The sequence below is a fragment of the Melospiza melodia genome, chromosome 1 (assembly GCF_035770615.1).
Source record: "Melospiza melodia melodia isolate bMelMel2 chromosome 1, bMelMel2.pri, whole genome shotgun sequence".
In the NCBI taxonomy this organism is placed as follows: domain Eukaryota; kingdom Metazoa; phylum Chordata; class Aves; order Passeriformes; family Passerellidae; genus Melospiza; species Melospiza melodia.
In genome coordinates this window covers 4183488-4206011 of record NC_086194.1, presented here as the reverse complement: position 1 = coordinate 4206011, position 22524 = coordinate 4183488, and the positions used below count along the sequence as shown (strand labels likewise).

General features: G+C 39.3%; 1 protein-coding gene across 3 annotated transcripts in view; it reads left to right on the top strand.

Annotated features, from left to right (window-relative positions):
- The first annotated feature begins 14206 nt into the window (after positions 1–14206).
- Positions 14207–22524, top strand: part of MINDY4 (MINDY lysine 48 deubiquitinase 4) — a 79126-nt gene continuing 70808 nt past the window's right edge. For 2 of the 3 annotated variants that reach the window (XR_010030413.1, XM_063175247.1), the window contains exons 1-4: positions 14207–14354; positions 17186–17305; positions 18329–18531; positions 21403–21661. Coding sequence is in view for 2 of the 3 variants with exons in the window: in XM_063175247.1 (XP_063031317.1) it covers positions 14292–14354; positions 17186–17305; positions 18329–18531; positions 21403–21661 (645 nt within the window). In the remaining variant the exon portion in view is untranslated. The remainder of the gene's footprint in view (positions 14355–17185; positions 17306–18328; positions 18532–21402; positions 21662–22524) is intronic. The other variant, XM_063175368.1, reaches the window with a different exon arrangement.

Sequence of the window (22524 nt, the reverse complement as noted above, 5' to 3'; positions counted from 1 at the left end):
CTGCAAATTTGGAGAGAAAAGGAAAAGATGGAAGGTCAAGAACTTGAAAACGACAGCTTTTTAGGGGCAGATGTAAAATCTTCTGCAGTTTGCTCATTGCTGAGAGAAAAAAAAAAGGCAATTCACCACAGCAGGTGAATTCCTTAATGGTCAGAAAGTGGTTGGACTATTTTAGGGGAAGAAAAGAATTCTTGCAGCATGCAGAGCACTGAGCAGCCACCCTGCAGGGATGGTGGGGGAACATTGGCATTTACCTGAGACAAAACTGCTCCAAAGATGCAGGAAATTTGTTCTTTCCCTTAGAAAAGGGACAACGGGATGGTACCAGGAAGAAAAACACTCAGTGTGCCAATGCCTCGTTGTTACTGTGTATAAACCAGACTGAACAACTTGGCATAATGATAATAATTCCTACCTGAATTCAAAACCCACAGGAGGAGGAAAAGCTTGAGATGGACTCAGAAATTTGAGGGCAAAACTTTGAGAAGTAAAGGTTTTTGGTTCATTCTTAACAGTACTTTGATGCACATTTTGGCGTCAATTAATTAATATCAAATCAGTAAATTACTGTTTATTTTGCAGGTTCTGAGGACAGCAGCATTTATCATGGACAATCTTCAGCAAATTGTTAATGAGGATTTTACTCTGTAGCTTAAGACACAAGAGAGAAGAAAGGAAGGGGAAGAAAAGCAACAGCTAAAAGTCTGAAGGATTTATAAGAAAGTCTCAATTCATGCATGACCCGTGACTAAGGTAGGTGGTTGTTTCATCTAAATTTCTTCTTAGAAACCCCTTTGAAAGGCAAAAAAAAAAAAAAAAGGAATCTAAATCTCAGATCAAAATCTCTTATTTTTATCTCAGTCAGAACAACTGAACCTGTAAGAAGAATAAAGATTTACAGAGGAGATGTAAGAGCAAGGCTAGTCAAAAGTGGGGGCTTGGCAGATCCCATCAAAGCCAACAAAAGCACGATGGGGACAAGGAAACATCTTATTCTGCTGACAATGATAAGCACAGAAAAAGAAAACATCTCCTGTATTCTTCTGATTCACAGTCTTGTATTAAACATATCTTGTATCTTGAGGGAAAAAACCTTAAAAGAGAAAAAGGACATTTGAAATCTGACTTGACAGCCAGAGAGGGTGTTCTGTCCCTCTAATTTATTCTGCATTTTGTTTATTTCTCAGTGTATGTGCCAAAAGATGTTATTGTTCACTGCTGGATTGGAGTTAATTATTTTCCTGACAACAGCACCAGTTCCTATTTAAATACCAAAATACATTCTTGATTTTCCATGCAGCCACGTTGGCTGGTACTGGGGATAATTCAGGAGCAGTGAAATCTTCCCACAAAGTTTCTGTGGGTCTTTGTGGGGCAGAATGTTATAAAAAAAGAAAATTATGTGAGCCACCAAACTCAGAGTGCTTCTGCTGAGGTCTGTAAGAAGCTGGGGCACTGGGATGAGGTTTAGCCAGATGAACAGGCCATGAAAAACTATTGGACACAACATTAGAAACTGCTGAATAAAAATAACAGTGGAAAAGTGGATAAATAGCTCTGTGAGGGATGGCTGGATTTCCATGAGTGTCACAGACATCTTTGATGAAAAATCTTTTTTTTAGGATTTTTCTTCTTGGCAAGTTGAGAGGCTTCAAGAACAAAATGTAAACATTCATTATCTGCTGCTGTGGAATGCAACAGGTGCATCTGTGATTGGCTCATGTTAGTTGTTTTTAATTAATGGCCAATCACAGTCAGCTGGCTTGGACAGAGAGTCCAAGACAGCTGCTTTTGTTATCATTCTTTCCTATTCTATTCTTAGCTAGATTTCTGATGAATTTTTTTCTTCTATTCTTTTAGTATAGCTTTAATGTAATATACATCATAAAATAATTAATTAAGCTTTCCAAAACATTGATTCAAATCCTTGTCTCTTCCCTCAGCCTGAGACCCCCATGAACACCGTCACACATGAGACCCTCAGCAGACATCAGGACAGTCACCCATAAGACAGGATAGAATAAAAACAGGGAGAATACAAGAAAATCAGGCTGTCAGCTACCATGGAAGGGCTGCACAAAGAAACAGCAGCAAATCCTGCTGCTAGCAGATGCTGTGGGAATGCTCCAAGCACAGCCCCACTGTGGGAAATGTGCATTGATTCCACATTTCCAACAGAATTATGGCCAACATTTGTTCATAACTATTTTCCAGGCATTAAGGTGAGACAATGATCTCTGCTTCCTGCTCTCTAACACCTTGTATTAGCAAATAGTCCCAGAGATTTTGACCAAATTAGCTTTTAACTATTTAAAATGCAATATTCATGGGGATATGACAACCTGATATTAGGAAACTAATAACAGCATTGTACCCAAAAGACACACTTGTCATTACACACATGCTACATTTAACAATGATTCAGGATTCCAGCAGTTCCTTAACAACAGGGCTCAGGAAGAACAAGGCATCCATCATATTCCTACCTGGAATACTACAACTATATTATAAATTACACAGCTGCTTCCTCTCAAGGCCTTGGATGCAATTATAAAACTCAGTGGTGGGCAAGTACATATTGTTGGCTTTCATTTCTTCTAAGAAATTTAATTTTTAGATGTGTTTCATAACTTTTCTGTAATAGAAAGCTGAAATTTCCATTAAACCAGTCCTCCTTCACCAGAGGAGTGAGACAAAAAGATGGATGAAGTTTCAGATTGAAACAGTGCTACAGCTCACAGTTTATGAGTTATACAAAGGATGGGGATGCTGTGTTTCAAACTGTGGTTGGCACTTCTGTGATTACTTGTTTGCTGTTTGTTATTTTGAAATACTCAGAACTGCACAAAGATGCAGCCGAGGCTAGCAGTGTAAAAGTGAAGGGTTTTGAAGGCCTTTGTTCCCAATCCTCCTTAACTGATGGGGAGGGAAGAATGGTGGGGAAAATAAAAAGCCTGATGCCATGTCTTTTCTTTTTTTACAGAATGAAACAGCTTTTAAATCCAGCATCAAAAAGTTCTTAAGGAAATATTAGCCAAAGCACACTGGAGGAATCCAAACCAGCATGGCAGTTATCAAAACAGGTCTTTTGATTTGTTTTAATAATTGGGTCTAAAATATCAGGGCCATTAACAATAATAAAAATAATAATAAAACATAATAATAATGGCTTGAAACTAAAGTGACTGGGAGAAGGGAACCTCAATCCATCACATCCAAGAGAAGATGCTCAGTGTCTGGAGACAATTACAGTCAGCAGGGCAATGGAATTCCAGCCACTCCAGACAGTGAGGCTTCATCAGGTGTTTTGTTGGGAATGTCCCTGCATCCCTGGAAGTGTCCAAGGCCAGGTTGGACAGGGCTTGGAGCAGCCTGGGACAGTGGAAGGTGTCCCCATGGCAGGAGTGGCACTGGATGGGCTTTAAGGTCCCTTCTACCCAATCCATTCCATGATTCAACGCTGACCAAACAATACACAACAAGATAAACTAAATCCATGTCAAACATTTCAAATCCTGCTGGTTTCAGTCAGCACAGCAGCAGCAAATTACCTTGATATTGAAGTGTTCAGAGAGTGGCAGGTATTTTAGTGGTTTTTTTTTTTTTTCCTTAAGAGTGCATTCTTCACATCTCATTGTGGCAGGTTAATTTTTGCAGCACTGATTCACAGCAGCAGTCCTGAGCAGGAAAGCAGTGTAACAGCTTTCAAGCATCTCATCCTTGGAAAGATTTATGAAGTTTTTTGCCATTGTTGTTTTACTCCTCCAGTCATTTCTACCTTTGATTTCCAACGCTTAAATGAAGGTAGCTCTGATAAACACAGGCAACAAGATGACTCTTGGAAAATTTTGGAAATTAAATGACAAATTCTCTGGAGGGAGGTGCCAGAGCAGGCTCCCAGGGCTGGGGCTGCAGCAGCCTCCAACAGGCAAATTGTGCTCTGCTTGAATTCCTGGAGAATTATGTATGTTTGCAGTGTAACAGTGTGAAAATATTACAGGAAAAGTGTGGAAGAACCCTTGAGGCAAGGAATCCCATAATCTAATTTCAGTTTAACACTGGAACTGGATCCCCACTGTCAATGACAGTGATCAGGAAGTGCTGAGCACAGAAAAGGCAAAGTTTGGAATGAGAGCAGTTAAATCACCTAAACCCAAATTGGGTCATCAGCTCTTCAGGATGAGATGCAAACCCAAAACTTCTCAAAGAAACTATACAGGAATCCACAGGAAAGATGCTGCTTTGGATTTAGAACTCAAGTGGTGCTTGGAAAGCAGTTCAAGTGGAATCACTGGAAAAGCAGTTTTCTAGTGGTGCTCACAACAAAATTGGGTTGCTGTAGAAAAGAGCTGGAAAAAAGCACAAGATAAAAAATGTGAAGAAATGTAACAATGTAGAAATAAGCCTATTAGACAGGAAAATAATGAGAAGAACAGCTCCTGAAGCAGGAACTGTCGCACCTACAAACAGGCTAAAGACTACACAGAATACTGGGTTAGAAGGCCAGATAAAACACAGACCAAAGGGGAAAAAAAGAAGAAAGAAAATCCAATTAATTTTTGCTTGGCTCAACAGGGAGTTCAGGAGGCTGAAGGAAAAGGTCAGAATTTAAAGAAGTTTAAAACTTACCCACATGCAGAGAGCAGAAAAACATAAAATATGGCAGGTCAAAGCTAAGCAAGAAATTAAGAGGATGGAAATTAATTTGAACAGCATTTTAGGTGGAGACTCAACTGCATGGTGAGAAGTTCTTGAAAAGCATTAAAGCAGGAGGTCAGCTAAGGAATCACCAGGAATGCTTGATGAAGAAATGTATCCAAAACATCCTTTACTGGGCTTTTATGACACAGACTTTGAGGAGATTCCCACATCTCTGACATACTTTAACTAAACCTAAATCAAATCAAATTAAAAATATTGGAAAAAAATAAAAATTTGAATTGAATTAAATTAAATTAAAACTATTGGAGCAAACCAAAGGTGTCAATAAACCCCCAGAACCGATTCTCCTTCTCTGCAATGTGAACCAGACAAGCTGCTGCCAAGGGCAGGTCACCTCCCCACCCCCAAAAACACCTTCCCTCTTTTAATTCTTTTTTTTTTTTCACTGCATCAGCAGCATTCTCTGTATCCCTGCTCACAACCTACTGTACATTTTTAAATAAAATGTACAATTGCAAAACTGAAATGGATTTTTTTTCTAATCAATACCAGCACTAATGAGCCAAGTTCAAGCTAAATGCATCATTTTGCTCAAACCCAAATTCTATAAAGTGAAGGGGGTGTCACAGCCTTCAGGAGCTTAAGCGCCACTTTAAAAGACTCTGTCAATTATTGAACAAAGATTCTTCACTAGTACAATGTTGCCAATCTATGTCTCACATCCAAGGTTAATTAAAGGCTTGAAATGGAGCATTTCAGGTACTGTTGCATTAAATAATAAAGAACAAGGAGAAAATTCTTCATGTGAATAAAGAACATGAATCACAGAGGAGAGAAATTTGTATCTATAAAATGCAAACATGCAAAGATCAATCCTGTATATGAGGTGATATAAAGGAAGGAAATTTAAATTGAGGGTGAAACTATAGCTACATAGAGTAATTTATTTTTTTTTTTTTTAAGCAGCAAAGAGTCTGGTTCACCACAGATTCTGGTCCAGTCAGTCAAGGTGCTTCCAAGCCATCCAGAAAACCTCTGTAAATCCACTCAGGAGTATCATTACTGTCAATACACTGAGAATCACAGAATCCCTGAGCTGCAGGGTACCCACGAAGGCTATGGAAGCCCAGCTCCCAATTCTTCCTTCCAAAGACCTCAAATGACCAAGAACACACACAAAGAGCACTCACAAGCTCACAAACACTTCCAGGTTCCACAGGAGAACCCACCTCTGTGACAATTAGACAGAGGAAGGTCAGTCCCAGTTCCAGGGAACACGAGCATCATAGAATCATGGAATGGTTTGGGTTAGAAGGGACCTTTAAAACTCAGGAGAAAATTCTTCATGTGAATAAAGAACATGAATCATAGAGGAAAGAAAATTGTATCTATAAAATGCAGACATGCAAAGGTCAGTCCTGTATAGGAGGTGACACAAAGGAAGAAAATTTAAATGGAGGGTGAAATTATAGCTACATACAGTAATTTTTTTTTTTAAGAAGCAAAGAATCTGGTTCACCACAGATTCTGGTCCAATCAGTCAAGGTGCACCATGAGAATATCAACACAAGAGGCCTGAATGACTGGAGCTCCATGACAGATTGCAGGGTGCAATGGAGGAATTTAGAAACGCTGCCAAGGCAGGTGGAGATGGTGTCAGACAAGCCAGAGAACCCACAGTTCATATTTGTAGAAGATTTTAAGGGCTCAGAGAAGTGCTGCTTCTCTCACACCCATGACTGGGGTCATGGCAAGGCTGCTGTCCAGTTGTGGGCATCCAAGGAAGTCCTCAGCCACTGATAAAAGATAAATGTTTCAGCTGCTTCAAAAAGAGGCCAAAAGTTCTATCCAGGACCCCACAAAGTGCTCAGCTTCCCTTCAGTTTGTGGGGAAATGATGAAATGAGTCATGCCAGAACAGATTTCTGCATGAAGGAAATGGTGGTGATTGGGAATAGTCTGTGAGAAAGGATGTGGAGGTCTTAGCAGTCAGCAAGTGATGGGTCCTGGCAGCATCCAAAAGGAGCATGGCCTGTGAATGGAGGAGAAATGCTGAGGGGAATCATTCACCCCCTTGGCTCTGAGGGGTTTAGATCACATCAGGTCATATCTCCATGGTCTGTGATGGGGAAATGTCACATTTCTGGTACCCTGGTACAAGGAAAAGAGAAAGGTCAGGAGTTAGAAGGGGCTGGCTCTGTGCAGCCAGGGCTGTTTGTCTTTGTGCCCCAGGTCAGTGCTGTCTGTTCTGTGCTTTATAAAGCTTTATTTCCAACTACTGTCCCAGGTAAGTTACTCTCTGTTCTGTGCCCCTGTGTATATTCAGAGGTCTGACCCATCTGCCTCTTTCTCATGCCTTTAACTCCTTTCCCCTCCAACTCCTCTGAGCAAGCTAAGGAGTGAAAAAAAAGACAGGTAATAGAAAAAGAAACAAGTGGACCAAAAAAAAATGTTTTGGCAACAAGGTTACACAAAAATACCACCCAAACCAATGAAGAAGAAGGTGAAGAAGGACCAGCCTCCACCCCAAAACCTCCATCTTGCTTTATATCTATTACTATAATCTAAACCCTTAAACTGAGTTTCCCAGCCTGTGATATCACACACTTCTATCCAAACTCCACACCCACAATCCCAGTTCTGTCATTCCATTCTGGAAGCTTCTCCACAGCCTCAGGTCAATGCAGTGTTCTCTTGGGGGTCAGTGCCTGGCAGCACAGAAATCTGAAATTCTCAGCAGCCAGAATTCCAACACAGGATGATCAACCAATTTTCTTGTTCATCACCACAAATACCAGCCAATTTCTTTCCTGTACAAATCAGCCATTCTCCAACCCCACTGTTTACAAAAATGCCTTTTGTTCACAAAAAGTTGCTGGGTTTGACATTTAAATTTCTTCTAATGCATTTCACTTTCTGCAGTTACATACAATGAAATGTTCTGCATTTCAACAAAAACCCACAGGAACATTAACTAGGCAAATAAAGATCACCTTAAACAGAGCATAAAACATCAAGCTTAAGTGCAATTATATTCTCCAAAGCACAGAGCAGAGAACAAAGGAGTGAACAAACTGCAGCACGCATTTAGCTGTGTACAATTACACAAGCTATACATAATTACTTTTGTTCTAATTACTTTGCATTAGTATCAGGCTTTATTGTATTCTAAATTCTCTACCAAAATGTTTTCAGCCAACTACAGGTGCACCTTAAAAGTCAGAGCCATTACACTCATTGAGTGTTACAAATTCTGGAAAATAATGGTATTTATAGATACCACAATGCTCGAAGAAAACTTTAAGGAGTCATTCCAGTCCTCCCATTTGCTGGATTGCTGGAACTGTCAAATTTCTGGAAGCACCTCCCTTATCCCCTAACCAGAAGAATGTTTTAGACCTGTTCCAGATTGCAAGGCAAGATGTTTTCAATTACCATCTCTATGGCAGTTGTCTTTTGTCAAGTGGGCAGTTTGCCTTATCTCTCTCTCTGAGTGACCACAATCACTCCTCCCTCGGGAGGGGACATTGCTGATAACAGCTATTGAATGTCACTGCATGGCTGATAAGAACTACAGCATCCCATTGGGAGATGTGAGCCCAGAGGGAGGAGCCAAGCATTCCTACCCAGATATAATCCAGAGGTTTTGAGACACCAGCACGGCTTCTCCACTGGATTCCCCAGAGGAACAGCAGCTGCCTCTCCTTCCACTGGATCTTCAGAGGAAGAATCCATCCTTCTCTACAGGATCCCTCCTGCTCCAGCAGAACCAGCCCTGACACTGCAGGAGGGCTGAGCCACAATTCCAATGGGACTGCTGCCAACACCCTGACCCACAGGGTGTCAGGCTGGGTTCTGACTCTGTCAGTGTTGTTCTAGTGTACTGCATTGTTTATTTTATCCTTTATTTTTTTCCCTATTAAAGAACTGTTATTTCCTGCTCCCATATTTTTTGCCTGAGAGCCCCTTAATTTAAAATTTATAGCAATTAAAAAAAATGGGGAGGGTTTACATTCTCCATTTCAGGGGAGGCTCCTGCCTTCCTTAGCAGACTCCTGTCTTTCCAAACCAAGACAAAACTATATGATCAGCAGCTGGTGATGCTGAAGCAACTAGATTGTCCTGCAGCTGCAGCTGGTGAGTGACAGGAGGTGAGGTCCATGTGCCTGCCATAATGACAGCCACAGGCCAATAATGACTGCCACCACCTTGGAGCAGGGACAGGGACGCTTGTGACCTCCAGGACTGGTTAATACCAGAAACCCACAAGGCAGCCCCAGTTCCTGTTGATTATCAGACCTGCACAGACAGCAGTGCCACGTCCCCAGCGTGTGGCTGCTCAGCCCTTTGCTCAGCCAGAGATTAGGGAAATGTGGGAAATGCCTCAGGAATCCCTCTGCAGCACCTGGGAAATTGGAGCAGGTGGGATGCAGCTGGTGAGTTAAGAAAAAAATGATTTTTTTTCTCAGTGGAACCATTGTAAGCTGGTTTCTTGTCTGTGAATTACTGAGCTGTAGCCATGATATTTTCTAAAAAATCCTTTCCTTAGGACTTTTTCTCCTGAGAAGCTGAGAGGCCTCAGGAGCAAAATGTAAACAATGATTATCTGGTGCTGTGGGATGCAACAGGTGCATCTGGGATTGGTCTCATGTGGATCTTTGTAATTAATGGCCAATCACAGCCCAGCTGGCTCGGACTCTCTGTCTGAGACAGAAGCCTTTGTTATCATTCTTTCTTATTCTATTCTTAGCCAGCCTTCTGATTAAATCCTTTCTTCTATTCTTTTAGTATAGTTTTAATATAATATATATAAAATAAAATAATAAATCAAACATTCTGAAACATGGAGTCAGATCCTCATCTCTTCCCTCATCCAAAAACCCCTGTGAACAGCATCACACAGAGCATTGTACTCCCAAATTTGTCTTGCTGTCCCTGACATGGAGGAGAATAATCAAATCTTAGCACCACAGGGATGAGGTGGGCAGGCACCTCTGTGCCTCAAGAGCATCACACCTCGGCAGATGCTGCTACCCAATGCATCCAAAAATCACTCTGAAGGCCTTGGAGGAAAGGGAATGTCAGAGAATGTGAATCTCATCTCCAAAAGGTCATGCAGGTGGTTAACATCAAGCCTATAATCCACCACAGCAGCTCTGAGAAAACTGAACACCTCAGGCTCAGCTTAATTGGCAGCAGACTAAGTTTTGATGAAAATCTGCACAATTTGGCCTCCAGGAGGTCCTTCCCAGGGCAGGGATGCAGCCTGCAGGGCTGGAGGCTGTAGGAAGTGGGCCACAGCCCTGAGATAAATGAAACAACACTGGGAACACTTACTATATTCCAAAATAGTAACTAAGAAAAGGAATTGAGCTTAACAACACAACTGGAATTATTTGGGGAGCTCTGAAGGGACACAGCAAGCCAGATCAGGTACACTGCAGAGAGAACCTGAGCCTGACATGATGCTGGAGCAGCATCCACTATAAAACCTCAAACTCTGCCTGATCTCCTGTTCATCAAAGGGATTTGGATGGAGTCTGCGCACGATTTATTGAAAAAAAAAAAAAAGTGAAATAAAAGACTTGGGAAGTCTTTTATTTCACAGGCTGTGTGCAACTATTGAATGTTGGGGAAGTAAAATCCATTGGAGGGCTCAGTTCAAGGGGTGTGTCAGAACAGCAGGAGCCACAGCAGGGGGAGTTTGGAACAGACAGGGAAAATGACCCACACAAGAGGGGTCAGATTTTGGAAGAGGGTGGCCAGGCTGTGGAACCTAAACCCCCAGGGGCACGGGGTACTTTAATCAGCTCCCCTGGCCCCAAAGTGGCACCACAATCTCAGCCCTGATCACATTTTAATCACTGCCTGATGCAGGTATAACCTAAAAGGAAAGGCTCAGCTGATGAATCTCCCACCCCAGACAGTGCCAGTGTGAGAAACTCAGCTTTACTTAGCAGCTGCAATTTTGTTTTTCTTTTCTTTCTCTTTTGTTTTATACAGCTTTACTCATAGAGCACCACTTTACTAAAGGCACACACATGGTTAAAAGTTAAACAACAGAAATGAAAACTGTATAACAAAGTTACTTTAACATTACACATATAAAATCTATTTTAATATTTACAAAAAGCCAATAATTTAATATGTATCTATAATGAAAAGCAATAATTACACATTATTATTTGTAATAATTATTATAATTATATTATTATAATTATATTACAATATTTGTAAAAAGCCAATATTATAATATATATCTATAATGCATACTTATATCAGCTACTTGAGTACTATGTCCAACTTTAATAAACAAGAGAAATAAAAACTATATCTTCATAAAAAAGTTACTTTAACATTACACATATGAGATCCATTTTAATATTTGCAAAAAAGCCAAATTTATAATATGTATCTATAAGGCAAAGCAGTAACTACAAATTATTATTTGTAATAATTATTATAATTATATTATAATATTTGCAAAAAAACATTATAATATATATCTATAACACAAACTTATATCAGATATTTACCTATGTCTAACATTAATAAACAAGAGAAATAAAAGCTGTATGTTTATAGCAAAGTTACCTTAACACTACAAATATGAAATCCATTTTAATATTTGCAAAAAAGCCGATATTATAATATGTAACTATAATGAAAAGCAGTAATTGCAAGTTATTATTTGTAATAATTATTAAAACTATATTATTATCATTATATTATATAATTACAATATATATTTTTTATATATAAATATATATTTATAACATTTCATATTTTCTTTTATATTATTTCTATTTATATTAATAATCTAATATAATTATTTAAACTATTATAAAATTATTATTATTATTATTATTATTATTATTATTATTATTATTATTATTATTATTATTATTATTATTATTATTATTATTATTATTATTATTATTATTGTTGTTGTTGTTGTTATTATGTTGTGCAGAGAGAGTCTGCCATAGAAAATTCCAATAATAATAATAATAATTTTAATAATTATAATTATTATTATTATTATTGTTGTTGTTGTTGTTGTTAAACTTTTGAAACCCTAAGCAGTGAATTGCTTTCCACAATTAAACCTTGCAGAACAAAAATTACTACATAAATATGAAAACAAATAACTATATTTGTCATTTACAACATAATTTATAATTTAATTATTTTATTTCAAATTTTAGCTTTGTTTGTTTTTTTGTTGGTTTAGGGGGGTTTTTGGTATTTTTGATGGGGTTTGTTGGGGGTTTTCTTGTGGTTTTTTTTCTAGATGTTTTTTTTGAGGTTTTTTTGTTGGGTTTTTGGGGGTTTTTGTGAGTTTTTTGTGGGCTTTTTGTGTGGATTTCTTTTATTTTCGTTGCTTATTTTTGTTTCTTTTTGCTTTGTTTTGAATTTTGGGTTTGTTTGTGGGGTTTTTTGGTGTTTTTTTTTGTTTGTTTGTTTGTTTTTGGTGTGTTTTTGGGATTTTTTTGTGGTTTTTTTGGGGGGGTTGGGTTTTTTTGTGTTTTTGTGGGGGTTTTGTGTGGATTTTTTGTTTGTTTGTTTGGTTGGATTTTTGTTTTGTTTTTGGGGGTTTTTGTGCGTTTTTTCGTGTGGTTTTGCTTGGTTTTGTTTTTTTTTGGGGTGGTTTTTTTTTTTTGGGGGGGGAGATTTTTTTGGGTTTTTTTTGGGGGGGGTTGGTGGTGTGCTTATTTTTGTTTCTTTTTGCTTTGTTTTGATTTTTGGGTTTGTTTGTGGGGTTTTTGGTGTTTTTTTTTTTTTGTTTTTTGCTGTGTTTTTGGGATTTTTTTATGGTTTTTTTGGGGGGGTTTTGGGTTTTTTGTGTTTTTGGTGGGGTTTTGCGTGGGTTTTTTGTTTGCTTGGTTGGTTGGATTTTTGTTTTGTTTTTGGGGGGTTTTTGTGCGTTTTTTCGTGTGGTTTTTGGTTGGTTTTGTTTTGGTTTTTGTGGGGTTTTTTTTGTGTTTTTTGGGGGAGATTTTTTTGTGTTTTTTTTGGGGGGTTGGTGGTGTGTTTATTTTTGTTTCTTTTTGCTTTGTTTTGATTTTTGGCTTTGTTTGTGGGGTTTTTTGGGGTTTTTTGGTGTTTATTTTTTTTTTGTTTGTTTTTTGGTGTGTTTTTGGGATTTTTTTGTGGTTTTTTTGGGGTGGATTTGGGTTTTTTTTTGTTTTTGTGGGGGTTTTGTGTGGATTTTTTGTTTGTTTGTTTGGTTGGATTTTTGTTTTGTTTTTGGGGGTTTTTGTGCGTTTTTTCGTGTGGTTTTGCTTGGTTTTGTTTTTTTTTGGGGTGGTTTTTTTTTTTTTTGGGGGGAGATTTTTTTGTGGTTTTTTTGGGGGGGGGTTGGTGGTGTGCTTATTTTTGTTTCTTTTTGCTTTGTTTTGATTTTTGGGTTTGTTTGTGGGGTTTTTGGTGTTTTTTTTTTTTTTTTTGTTTTTTGCTGTGTTTTTGGGATTTTTTTATGGTTTTTTTGGGGGGGTTTTGGGTTTTTTGTGTTTTTGGTGGGGTTTTGCGTGGGTTTTTTGTTTGTTTGGTTGGTTGGATTTTTGTTTTGGTTTTGGGAGGTTTTTGTGCGTTTTTTCGTGTGGTTTTTGGTTGGTTTTGTTTTGGTTTTTGTGGGTTTTTTTGGTGTTTTATGGGGGGAGATTTTTTTGTGGTTTTTTTGGGGGGGTTGGTGGTGTGTTTATTTTTGTTTCTTTTTGCTTTGTTTTGATTTTTGGCTTTGTTTGTGGGGTTTTTTGGTGTTGATTTATTTTTTTTTTGTTTGTTTTTTGGTGTGTTTTTGGGATTTTTTTGTGGTTTTTTTTGGGGGGGTTGGGTTTTTTGTGTTTTTGTGGGGGTTTTGCGTGGGTTTTTTGTTTGTTTGTTTGGATTTTTGTTTCGTTTTTGGGGGGGTTTTGTGCGTTTTTTCGTGTGGTTTCTGGTTGGTTTTGTTTTGGTTTTGGGGTGTTTTTTTTGTGGTTTTTTTTGGGGAGATTTTTTTGTGGGTTTTTTTGGGGGGGGGTTGGTGGTGTGTTTATTTTTGTTTCTTTTTGCTTTGTTTTGATTTTTGGGTTTGTTTGTGGGGTTTTTTTGGTGGTTTTTTTTGGTGTGCTTTTGGGATTTTTTTGTGTTTTGTTTTGGGGGGTTTTGGGGTTTTTTTGTGTTTTTGTGGGGGTTTTGTGTGGGTTTTTTGTTTGTTTGTTTGTTTGCATTTTTGTTTTGTTTTTGGGGAGTTTTTGTTCGGTTTTTCGTGTGGTTTTTGGTTGGTTTTATTTTGGTTTTGGGATTTTTTTGTGTGTGTTTTTTTTGGGAGATTTTTTTTTGTGGTTTTTTTTTGGGGGGGGTTGGTGGTGTGTTTTTTTTTTTTTTTGTGGGTTTTTTTGTGTGAGTTTCTTTGTTGTTGTCGTTGTTTGGTCTTTTTTTTTTTTTTTTTGGTGGGTTTTTGGCTTGGTTCGGTTTGGGTTTTTTCCCCCGCTCTCCCCAACTTCCCCGCATCCCCAATTCCCCCGCCTCCATCCCTCCCCGTGTGCCGTGGGAGGAGCGCTCCGCGTCTCCCATGCCGCTCTCCCCAGCGCCGCCTCCCCGCGGGCTCCGTCCCGCACCCAAAATCCGCCTTTTCCGCCTCAAAACATGGACAACGCCCTGGTGCAAGAAGTGGCCGCATCACTGGTGAGAGAGTTTCTCAGTAGAAAGGTAAAACTCGTGTGCTTTTCCTGCCCGCTGAGCCCCGCTGGGGATGGATAAAGGGGGAGAAGGAGGATTCGGTGATGCTCCGGGAAAAGGGGAATTCAGGGATGCTCCGGGAAAAGGAGAATTCAGGGATGCTCGGGGGTTTCTCCGGACCGAAATCAGCCGGGTGGGAAGGGGGGAGGCTCCGGGGTGAGCGGCTGGACTACATCTCCCACAGTGCCCTTTTGTTGCCGGGGATGGAGCTGCTTCCTCCTGCTCGGGGGAAGCCCATCCTTACCCACGCACGCCTGCGAGACTGGGAATTAAATCGAGAAACGCACTTTCAGTTTGGTTTTTCGTGTTGTTTGCAGGATTTGGGTTTAAAAAAAAAAATTAAATTTTCTTTTCTTTTTTTCCTTCATTAATTGACTGTTTTGCTGTTGTCCTTGTGTTTGCAAGAGGCATACAAAGCCTAATTAAAAAAAAATATTTAAAATTATTTTTATATAATTTTATTTAAAAATATAAAATATTTAATACAATTATTAATATAATATAATATAATATAATATAATATAATATAATATAATATAATATAATATAATATGGTATAAGTATAGAATATATTTTTATATAAATAAATAGAATATTTATATTATATTATATTATATTATATTATATTATATTATATTATATTATATTATATTATATTATATTATATTATATTATATTATATTATACCATATTCTATTCTATTCTATTCTATTCTATTATATTATATTATATTATATTATATTATATTATACCATATTATATTAATTATAATTATTTTGTACAATATATCTATATGTAAATAGATCATATGTATCTATTATAGCCATCATATAAGAATACACATATATTTATAATACATAAAATATATATATTTATAATATAGGAATGTATATATTTATATATATAAAAATAATAATATATTATTTATACATATTTATATATTTATATTTTATATAATCTTAATAATATTTTATATAAAAATATTTAATATATAAATAACATAACAATATATTTATATTTTTATATAAATATATATTTATATTTTATACAATCTTAATCGTATTTTAATTTGTTTTTTTAAAGGCAAAAGGTCACAGTTTTAGGGAAACTGCTAACATGCATTCCCCCCCCCAGTTTTCAGTAATAACTCAGCAGAACCCCATTTTTTGGTGGTTGGGAAAGGATTTGAGATAAGGGGAGGAACGAAGCCATTGTACCTGTCACAAATGTAATACTATAAAGCAAATTTTGGACTACACAGGCATGTGGGGAGTGTGGGATTGAGCAGACTGGAAATCACCTTCACATTTCCATGTAGCAGCACCTATTACTTTTTATTTATGTTCAATCCTTAGGAAATATTGCTGATGTTGGACCCCCTGTGTCAGGAATGAGTTATATCAGAAATTAAGCAGCCGCTGTCCCATTAAGTGTTACACAAACCTCAGTCTCATGTTTTGCATCCTGTGTCCAAATTCACATTTTCAAAACAAGGGGCACTGATAGTCCTTTGTGCTTCTGCTCCCTCCAGATCTTTCATACACATCATAGCCTACAGGGATGATGATCCTTTATTTACCACAACTTGCCCTCAATTTCATAAATCCGAGACAGACGCTCTGTCAGCAGAAAAAGAAATCCTTTGTTGTGACAATAACCCTCCACAGAAGGAATCAGGGCTTTCTCTCTCAAAATAGTAGCCTGGTCTTGTACCACTTAAATTATTTTGGGATCTGACTCACAATAAATCAGTGTCTCTCCCCAGAAAGTGAGATGCCCATGGGTTTTATCTTTGAGGTGCCCATGGGTGCTGACCACAGAGTGAAAGTTGAAGATCACAAACCTGCTGATGCCATGGAGATCTGACTGATTTCCTCTCGGGATCTTTTGGTCACTGTGACCCCAGGAATGTTAAAAGTCTCTTTTCCCAAGCCAGCGCTTGAAGAAGGAGTCAGAGCTCTTCATTTCTCGCTCTCAAGGTTGTTTATTGTTTCTTATCTATAAAATTCTTTCTCCTGCCCTGCCCAGGTCCATCCAGCAGGACAGTTCCAGGCACTCTGCCTGCCCCCAGGGGCAGTGTTATGTCTTTATACTAAAAACTACATATACAATATTTACCATAACTTTCCAATACCCATCACCTATGTTAGACAGTGAGCTTCTACTCTAAACCAATCTAAAAGTGCCAACATCACAGCAGAAGATGGAGGCCAGGAAGAAGAAGGAGAAAGGCTGGACATGCCCAGATCCCTCCATCTTGCCCACTGAACCCCCATCCTAAAAACCCCAAAATCTACTTTTCCACCCTGTGATAACTTCACTATCATTCTACCTAAACTGTTGTGGCTTGCTGGTCTTCATCTAAGGTTGGTAATTTGCTCCACGGGTCATAATCAAACCCACAGGTGTTTTGGGCTCTGTGCCAGGGTCTCTGAGCCCCCTGGCAGGGGTCTTGGCCATTCTGGACAGCCAGAGGGATGTTCTGTGTTCCCACAATTTGCAGCCTGAGGCTGGCTGGAATAACTTCAGCTCAGGGCCTTTCATACAGACCATCAGTCTTAGGAGGCTGTTTAGCAGCTGAAGTCACCTCCATAGAGGTTTTTGTTTTTCTCTGTTCAGCAGTTTCCATCTCATGTAGCCACCTCAATTATTCTCACACCCATGGGCTGCTATAATTCAGTTTTGTACCATTACAGCACAGGTTCTGAGGATTTCCTGATTGCTGCCATCCACAAGTTTCATGTCACACCCACCAAAAACCCAGAGTAAAAGCTTTGGCCTCTGACACTTTTCCTCCTCAGGGTTTGAAGAAAACCATCAGCACCATGGACCGGGAGCTTCCCCGCTCTGCACTCAGCATCAACAACAGGAATGAGCTCAGGAATGTCCTGCACCTGCACTCCCTGTACAAACAGAACAAGGTGAGGGAACACCTGGCACCACGTGCAAGTGTCCTTGCATGCCCATTTCCATCTGCATTTCCATTTATATGTGGCACAGCAGATGGAAATTACACTTCTGGTATTTATTATCCTTGGAAATGCAATATGAATACGTCACTCATAACTTGAGGCACCACAGTGCTTTTGGTATCTTCATATAAAGTCTATAAATGCCACTTCAAAAAACCCTCTCCCAGTGTAGAAAAGTTGCATTCTGGCACAGTTTCCACATTTTGGAATATTTAGCTAAAATGAGGGTAAGAAATCACTGTGACAGGTTGTTTTTTTGTGTCCTGCTTCCTTCACTTAACACAGCAGCACCTTTGAGCTCTTGACATTCTCTAGGTGCCATCTTCCATTTCCCTGGATTGTTTGTACAGTCCCTCCTGGAATGCACCCTCAGGTAACTCTGGGAAACAATTAAAATGTTCAGTAGCTTTACATTGTAAGAGTCAGGCCCTGCAGCCAGACTAACACAGCATTTCAGTAGCCACCAAGAACTTTATTGTTGGATTATTCCCTTTTCTGACCCAGAGCTGGGGCAACTGAGAGATGTTTTAAAAAATTTTATTCCATTTTCAGTCTCATGTGAAGGGTGAGACAATACAGATGTTATAATTCATGCCATCACAATCAGAACCCAACTATTTCCTAATTACAATAGATTATAAATTGTTTCTTGGCCTATCAGCCTTAGCCACACTATGCTGAAAATGCCTCAAAGCCAATAATTTAAAATTACCCCTCATGGGTCTTACTACAATGCATCTTTCCTGTTCTATTTCTCCAAAGTATCCAGTCTTATTTGTAAGGCCATTTTTTAAACTTCTTTCTGGTTCCATTTCTCTCTCAGCAATGTCTGTGCTATTCCATGGCATTTCCCAGTCAGCATTTCTCATCTCAAGGTTTGCACACAGATGCACACACTCTGTGAGCCTTCTGTCAGGCCTGGAGAATTCCCTACAAATTAATTTCCCACATTTTATCTCTCTATTTGGCCAGGCAAAGGAGAACCCACTGAAGACACTGCTGGAAATTATTACCAATTATTTCCTGGAGCACCGTGGCACTTCCAGGAGCTCTGGTTCCAGCTCTGCTCTGGCAGCTCCTCAGAGTAAGAGCTCAGCATCCCACCCCCCTGACCCCCTGGATGAGGACCATGGCAATGCCAATGCTCTGGATGAGGGCAAAACTCAGCCCTCCAGGTACTCTCTGATTTATTTCTCTTATCTCTGTGTATTCACTTGTTTTTTCTTAATGAAGGGAAAGAGTTTTAAATGTTTTATCATTTATATCTTGAGCTCAACTTTGTTTTGTTAGTTATCCTCATAACACAAACTTAATTTTCTAGATTATTAAAATTTCCTGTGCAAGCCACCCTTCAAAAATGATATTTTATGTTCCCTGCCAATTATGAAGACTGATAACCTCAATTGCAGCTCTCAGTCACTGAAGCACATTGAAATAGGTAATTTCATGCCTTTCACATTGGAAATACTCAAATTGAAGCAGGTTTGGAGGTAAAACAAACCACCTGTGCTCAAACTATGAATATATTCATGCCTTACATAGGCAAAAGCAAGTTTTAATGTTCTTAAATTCAGTGTTGTTAAAATAGTGCAGGTTCAGACCTTGCAGAATACCTGAAAATAGCATGTAACCAAGTTTTTCATTTATTGGTGCCTCAAAGAGGATTAACAGCCTTGTACTTCCATAGGGAGCTTGTAAAATGGGCACAGAAATGTAATTCAGCTTCCCAGCCTCCACCCTCAGGGAATTAATCAGGTTTTGTTCTTCATCCTAAATGCAACATGCTCAAAGCAGCCAAGTCTGAGCATCAGTGCCTGAAAAAAACCCATGAAGTCATTTCTTATAGGGGAAGAAAGCCAAGATGTTTTAAGTTGAACTCAGAAGTAACACTTGAAAAGGACGCAGAGCAAAGGCTTTTTTTCCCTTTTCTTGTTTTTCTTCCTCTTTTTATTTTTTTTAATCCATTTTTCTTTCCCTTTCATGGATCTGTCCCACAGGGGAGTGCCTGACGCTGCTCTGGGAGGACACAGCAGTGCTAAGTGGTGTTAATGTTGGAAGGGGCTTTCAAGAGCATCTCATTCCATCCTATTCCTCTATCCCAGGCTGCTCCAAGCCCCTTCCAGCCTGGCCTTGGACACTTCAAGGATCCAGAGGCAGCCACAGCTGCTCTGGGACCCCTATGCCAGCCTCACCATCCTCACAAATGAAGAATTTCTTCCCAATATCCCATCTAACCCTGCCTTCTGCCCTGAGGCTCATTCTCACCCTTGCCATTCCCTTTGGACAAGGGAAAACCAGGGATTGCCAAGGTCAGCCAGGCAGTGCCTGAAATCAGTTTTAATTTCAACCACCTGTGTAGCTTTTAACCATGCTGTCAGGGCTGGAAAGTTTAATCAGACATGACTCTGCATTGGTTCATTATTAATGAGTCTGATTTGCTTTTAACTTTGCTCTGGGAGGTTGCTGTGAGTGTCTGTAACTTAAAACAGCCTCTGAGCCAGCGCCCCTTGGCAGTGAGGGGTTATGTGGAGCTGGGTTGGGAGTAGCAGTCCTTGCTTTTCCTGATGATTCCAGAGGCAGATCAGGCTCCCTTCAGTTTACATACATGATGCCTCAGGTTTTAGCTTTTGTATTTTCAGATTCTGTGCTGCTTTTGTTTGTAGTTATGTTGTTCTTCACATGAGGGGATGGTGAGCTCTGTGCACAGAGCAGGGAGACAAAACAATTCCTGCTCCAGCTGGGCACCAAGGACAAATGATCCAAATCTCAGCCCAGGAGCACAAACACCGTGGGCTGGAGAGAGAAAAACAAGCAGGGTGGGACTGCCTGGGCTAAAGCTGGAATGGGACAATGAACTGCAAGGTGCAAATGGAGCAGAACTGATCCCAGGGAGAGACCCCGGCAGCGCTCGTGCATTTTGGGGCCATTTTGGTTCATCTTGGGTGCAGCCCTGGCTGGGCTCTGGTGCTGCCCAAGGTGCATCCATGGAGGAGATCCTTTAAATAAATCCCTGCTTTATTCTTTAGCTCTGTCCAGCCTCTGTTCTAGGTCAGCCTTCTCAAGACATCATACACATCACACACAGTGTGTCCCCACCACACGAGACACACTTCTGGAAAAATGGGTTAAATAAAAGGAACATGTTTGTGGTGCAAGATGTTTCAACTTATGGACTTGCTTTACAGTGAATTAGGATGGAGGAAAACATCCCAGAGGGAATAACAAATTCATGGACTTGTTTCCTTGTGTTAAGAAAGGCTAGTGGTTTTGAGTTACACAGAATTTATAAATTTTTAAACGGACACGGAACTGGGAACTACTCAGTAAAATAATTTCCATCACAAAAGTGTTTTTGTTTTTGGACTAAAGAAAGTGTTCTACAGCTGAACAAAGAGTGAGAGGGGTCAGTAGAGTCAGTCTAAGTTACAGGAGATCAGAGGATGTGAGCAAAAGTGTTACATTTTCAAACATGGAGAAGGAACAGGAACTGCTGAGTGTAGCTTAGGACCTGTCTGATATAACAAATAAGTTTTACTTTCTGCTGTGATATACAATCATAGAATGGATTGGGCTGGAAGGGAGCTAAAAGCTCATCCCATTCCCCCCCCTGGTTGGGCAGGGACACCTCCCACTGTCCCAGGTTGCTCCAAGCCCTGTCCAGCCTGGCCTTGGACACTGCCAGGGATCCAGGGGCAGCCACAGCTTCTCTGGGCACCCTGTGCCAGGGCTCAGCACCCTCACAGGAAAGAATTTCTTCTCAATATCTAATGTAAATTTCCCTTCTCTCAGTTTGAACACTTTTTACAGCAAAATAAGTAATCATGGGATGCTGTTACCCATATTATAACCAATTGTGACACATAATAATGATGACATAATATCCTGAAGTCCTACTTCCAAATGTTTAGATGAAAAGTAACTGCATTTGATTACCATTTCAAGGTAAAATGCAACTTAATTTGACAGCAGTGCTCTAATTAGCTGGTTTTATTAATTTACTTGTGCATAACTTTGCTGTTTTAAGCTTTTCCTCTTTCTCCTTCTAGGCATGATGCTGAGAATCCCCTGGATAAAATCCCTGCACCCAGAAAACATCAACACAGAAGTGAGAAATGCCACACGGGGACAACCCACAGCAGTAGCTCACCCTGTGCTTGGGACAAGAAGTTCAAAGACAGTCAAGAGGATTTAAAAGCAGCTGTGATTTCTGAGGAGCTGAAATCCACAGGGAAGGAGAAGTCCAGGCCCAGGGCTGGTCTCATTGCCAGAGGAATGATGGCTGGACCAGTGGCAAGTCCACCAGAGGTGATTCCCAGCAATTTACAAAATGTTTGAGTTGCCAATGGATTTTATATCCAGCTTGCTGGGCTAAAAAAAGTCACTTGCAAATAATGTTCAAATGGCTTCTGCATGTTAATGCATTATTAAATCTGCAGGCTGAAAAGAAGGGGTAAGTTAGGGAAGTTGTTGTGCTTCATTCAGAATTTCAGATAAAACCACTGCAGGCAATCACCCCCTGCATGTCTGTGATCTCAGGTCGCTGAATTCCTCTATAATTCTTTCCCATTCTTGAAACCTCTTGACAGATTTGGTTTTCCATGTTTCCCATGAAAATTGCTTTGTTACCTTCACAGTATCTGTTTTACTGTGGTTTTTCCAAGACCCCACCTTTAATCAGCAGCAGTTTGGAACTGAAAATTGCTTCCAGTTGAAAATATGTTTCTGAATTGATCGAATCAAGAAGTGCTTTCCAAGCACAGTTAAAAAATTCTTGCCTATTTTTTTTTCTTTATGCTTCTTTTATATAATGACAGGGACTTTTCCAGTGTAAAATTAAGCTTGTGATAATGAGAAATTAAAATATTGAACTATGACATTTAGGTAGTACTGAAGAGGATGTGGAAATTGAATTAATTAGTTGGATATTTGTAAATATTTTCTATTTAGAAGTAAAGACTAGATACCTATAGGCTAGGTACCAGTAAAATATCCTTTATGTGTTGCTTTTCTGAGCTAGATACAATCCTAAAATTAGCTCTTAGGAGGTAATTTATTGTTGTTCCTGGTAAAAATATGGAAACACGTTTCAATGGTAGGCAGCATCTTTAATACTGGTCAAATTTTAAGTGAAAGTGTTTGTCTTTATTTTATTACTGATTTTTTAAAAA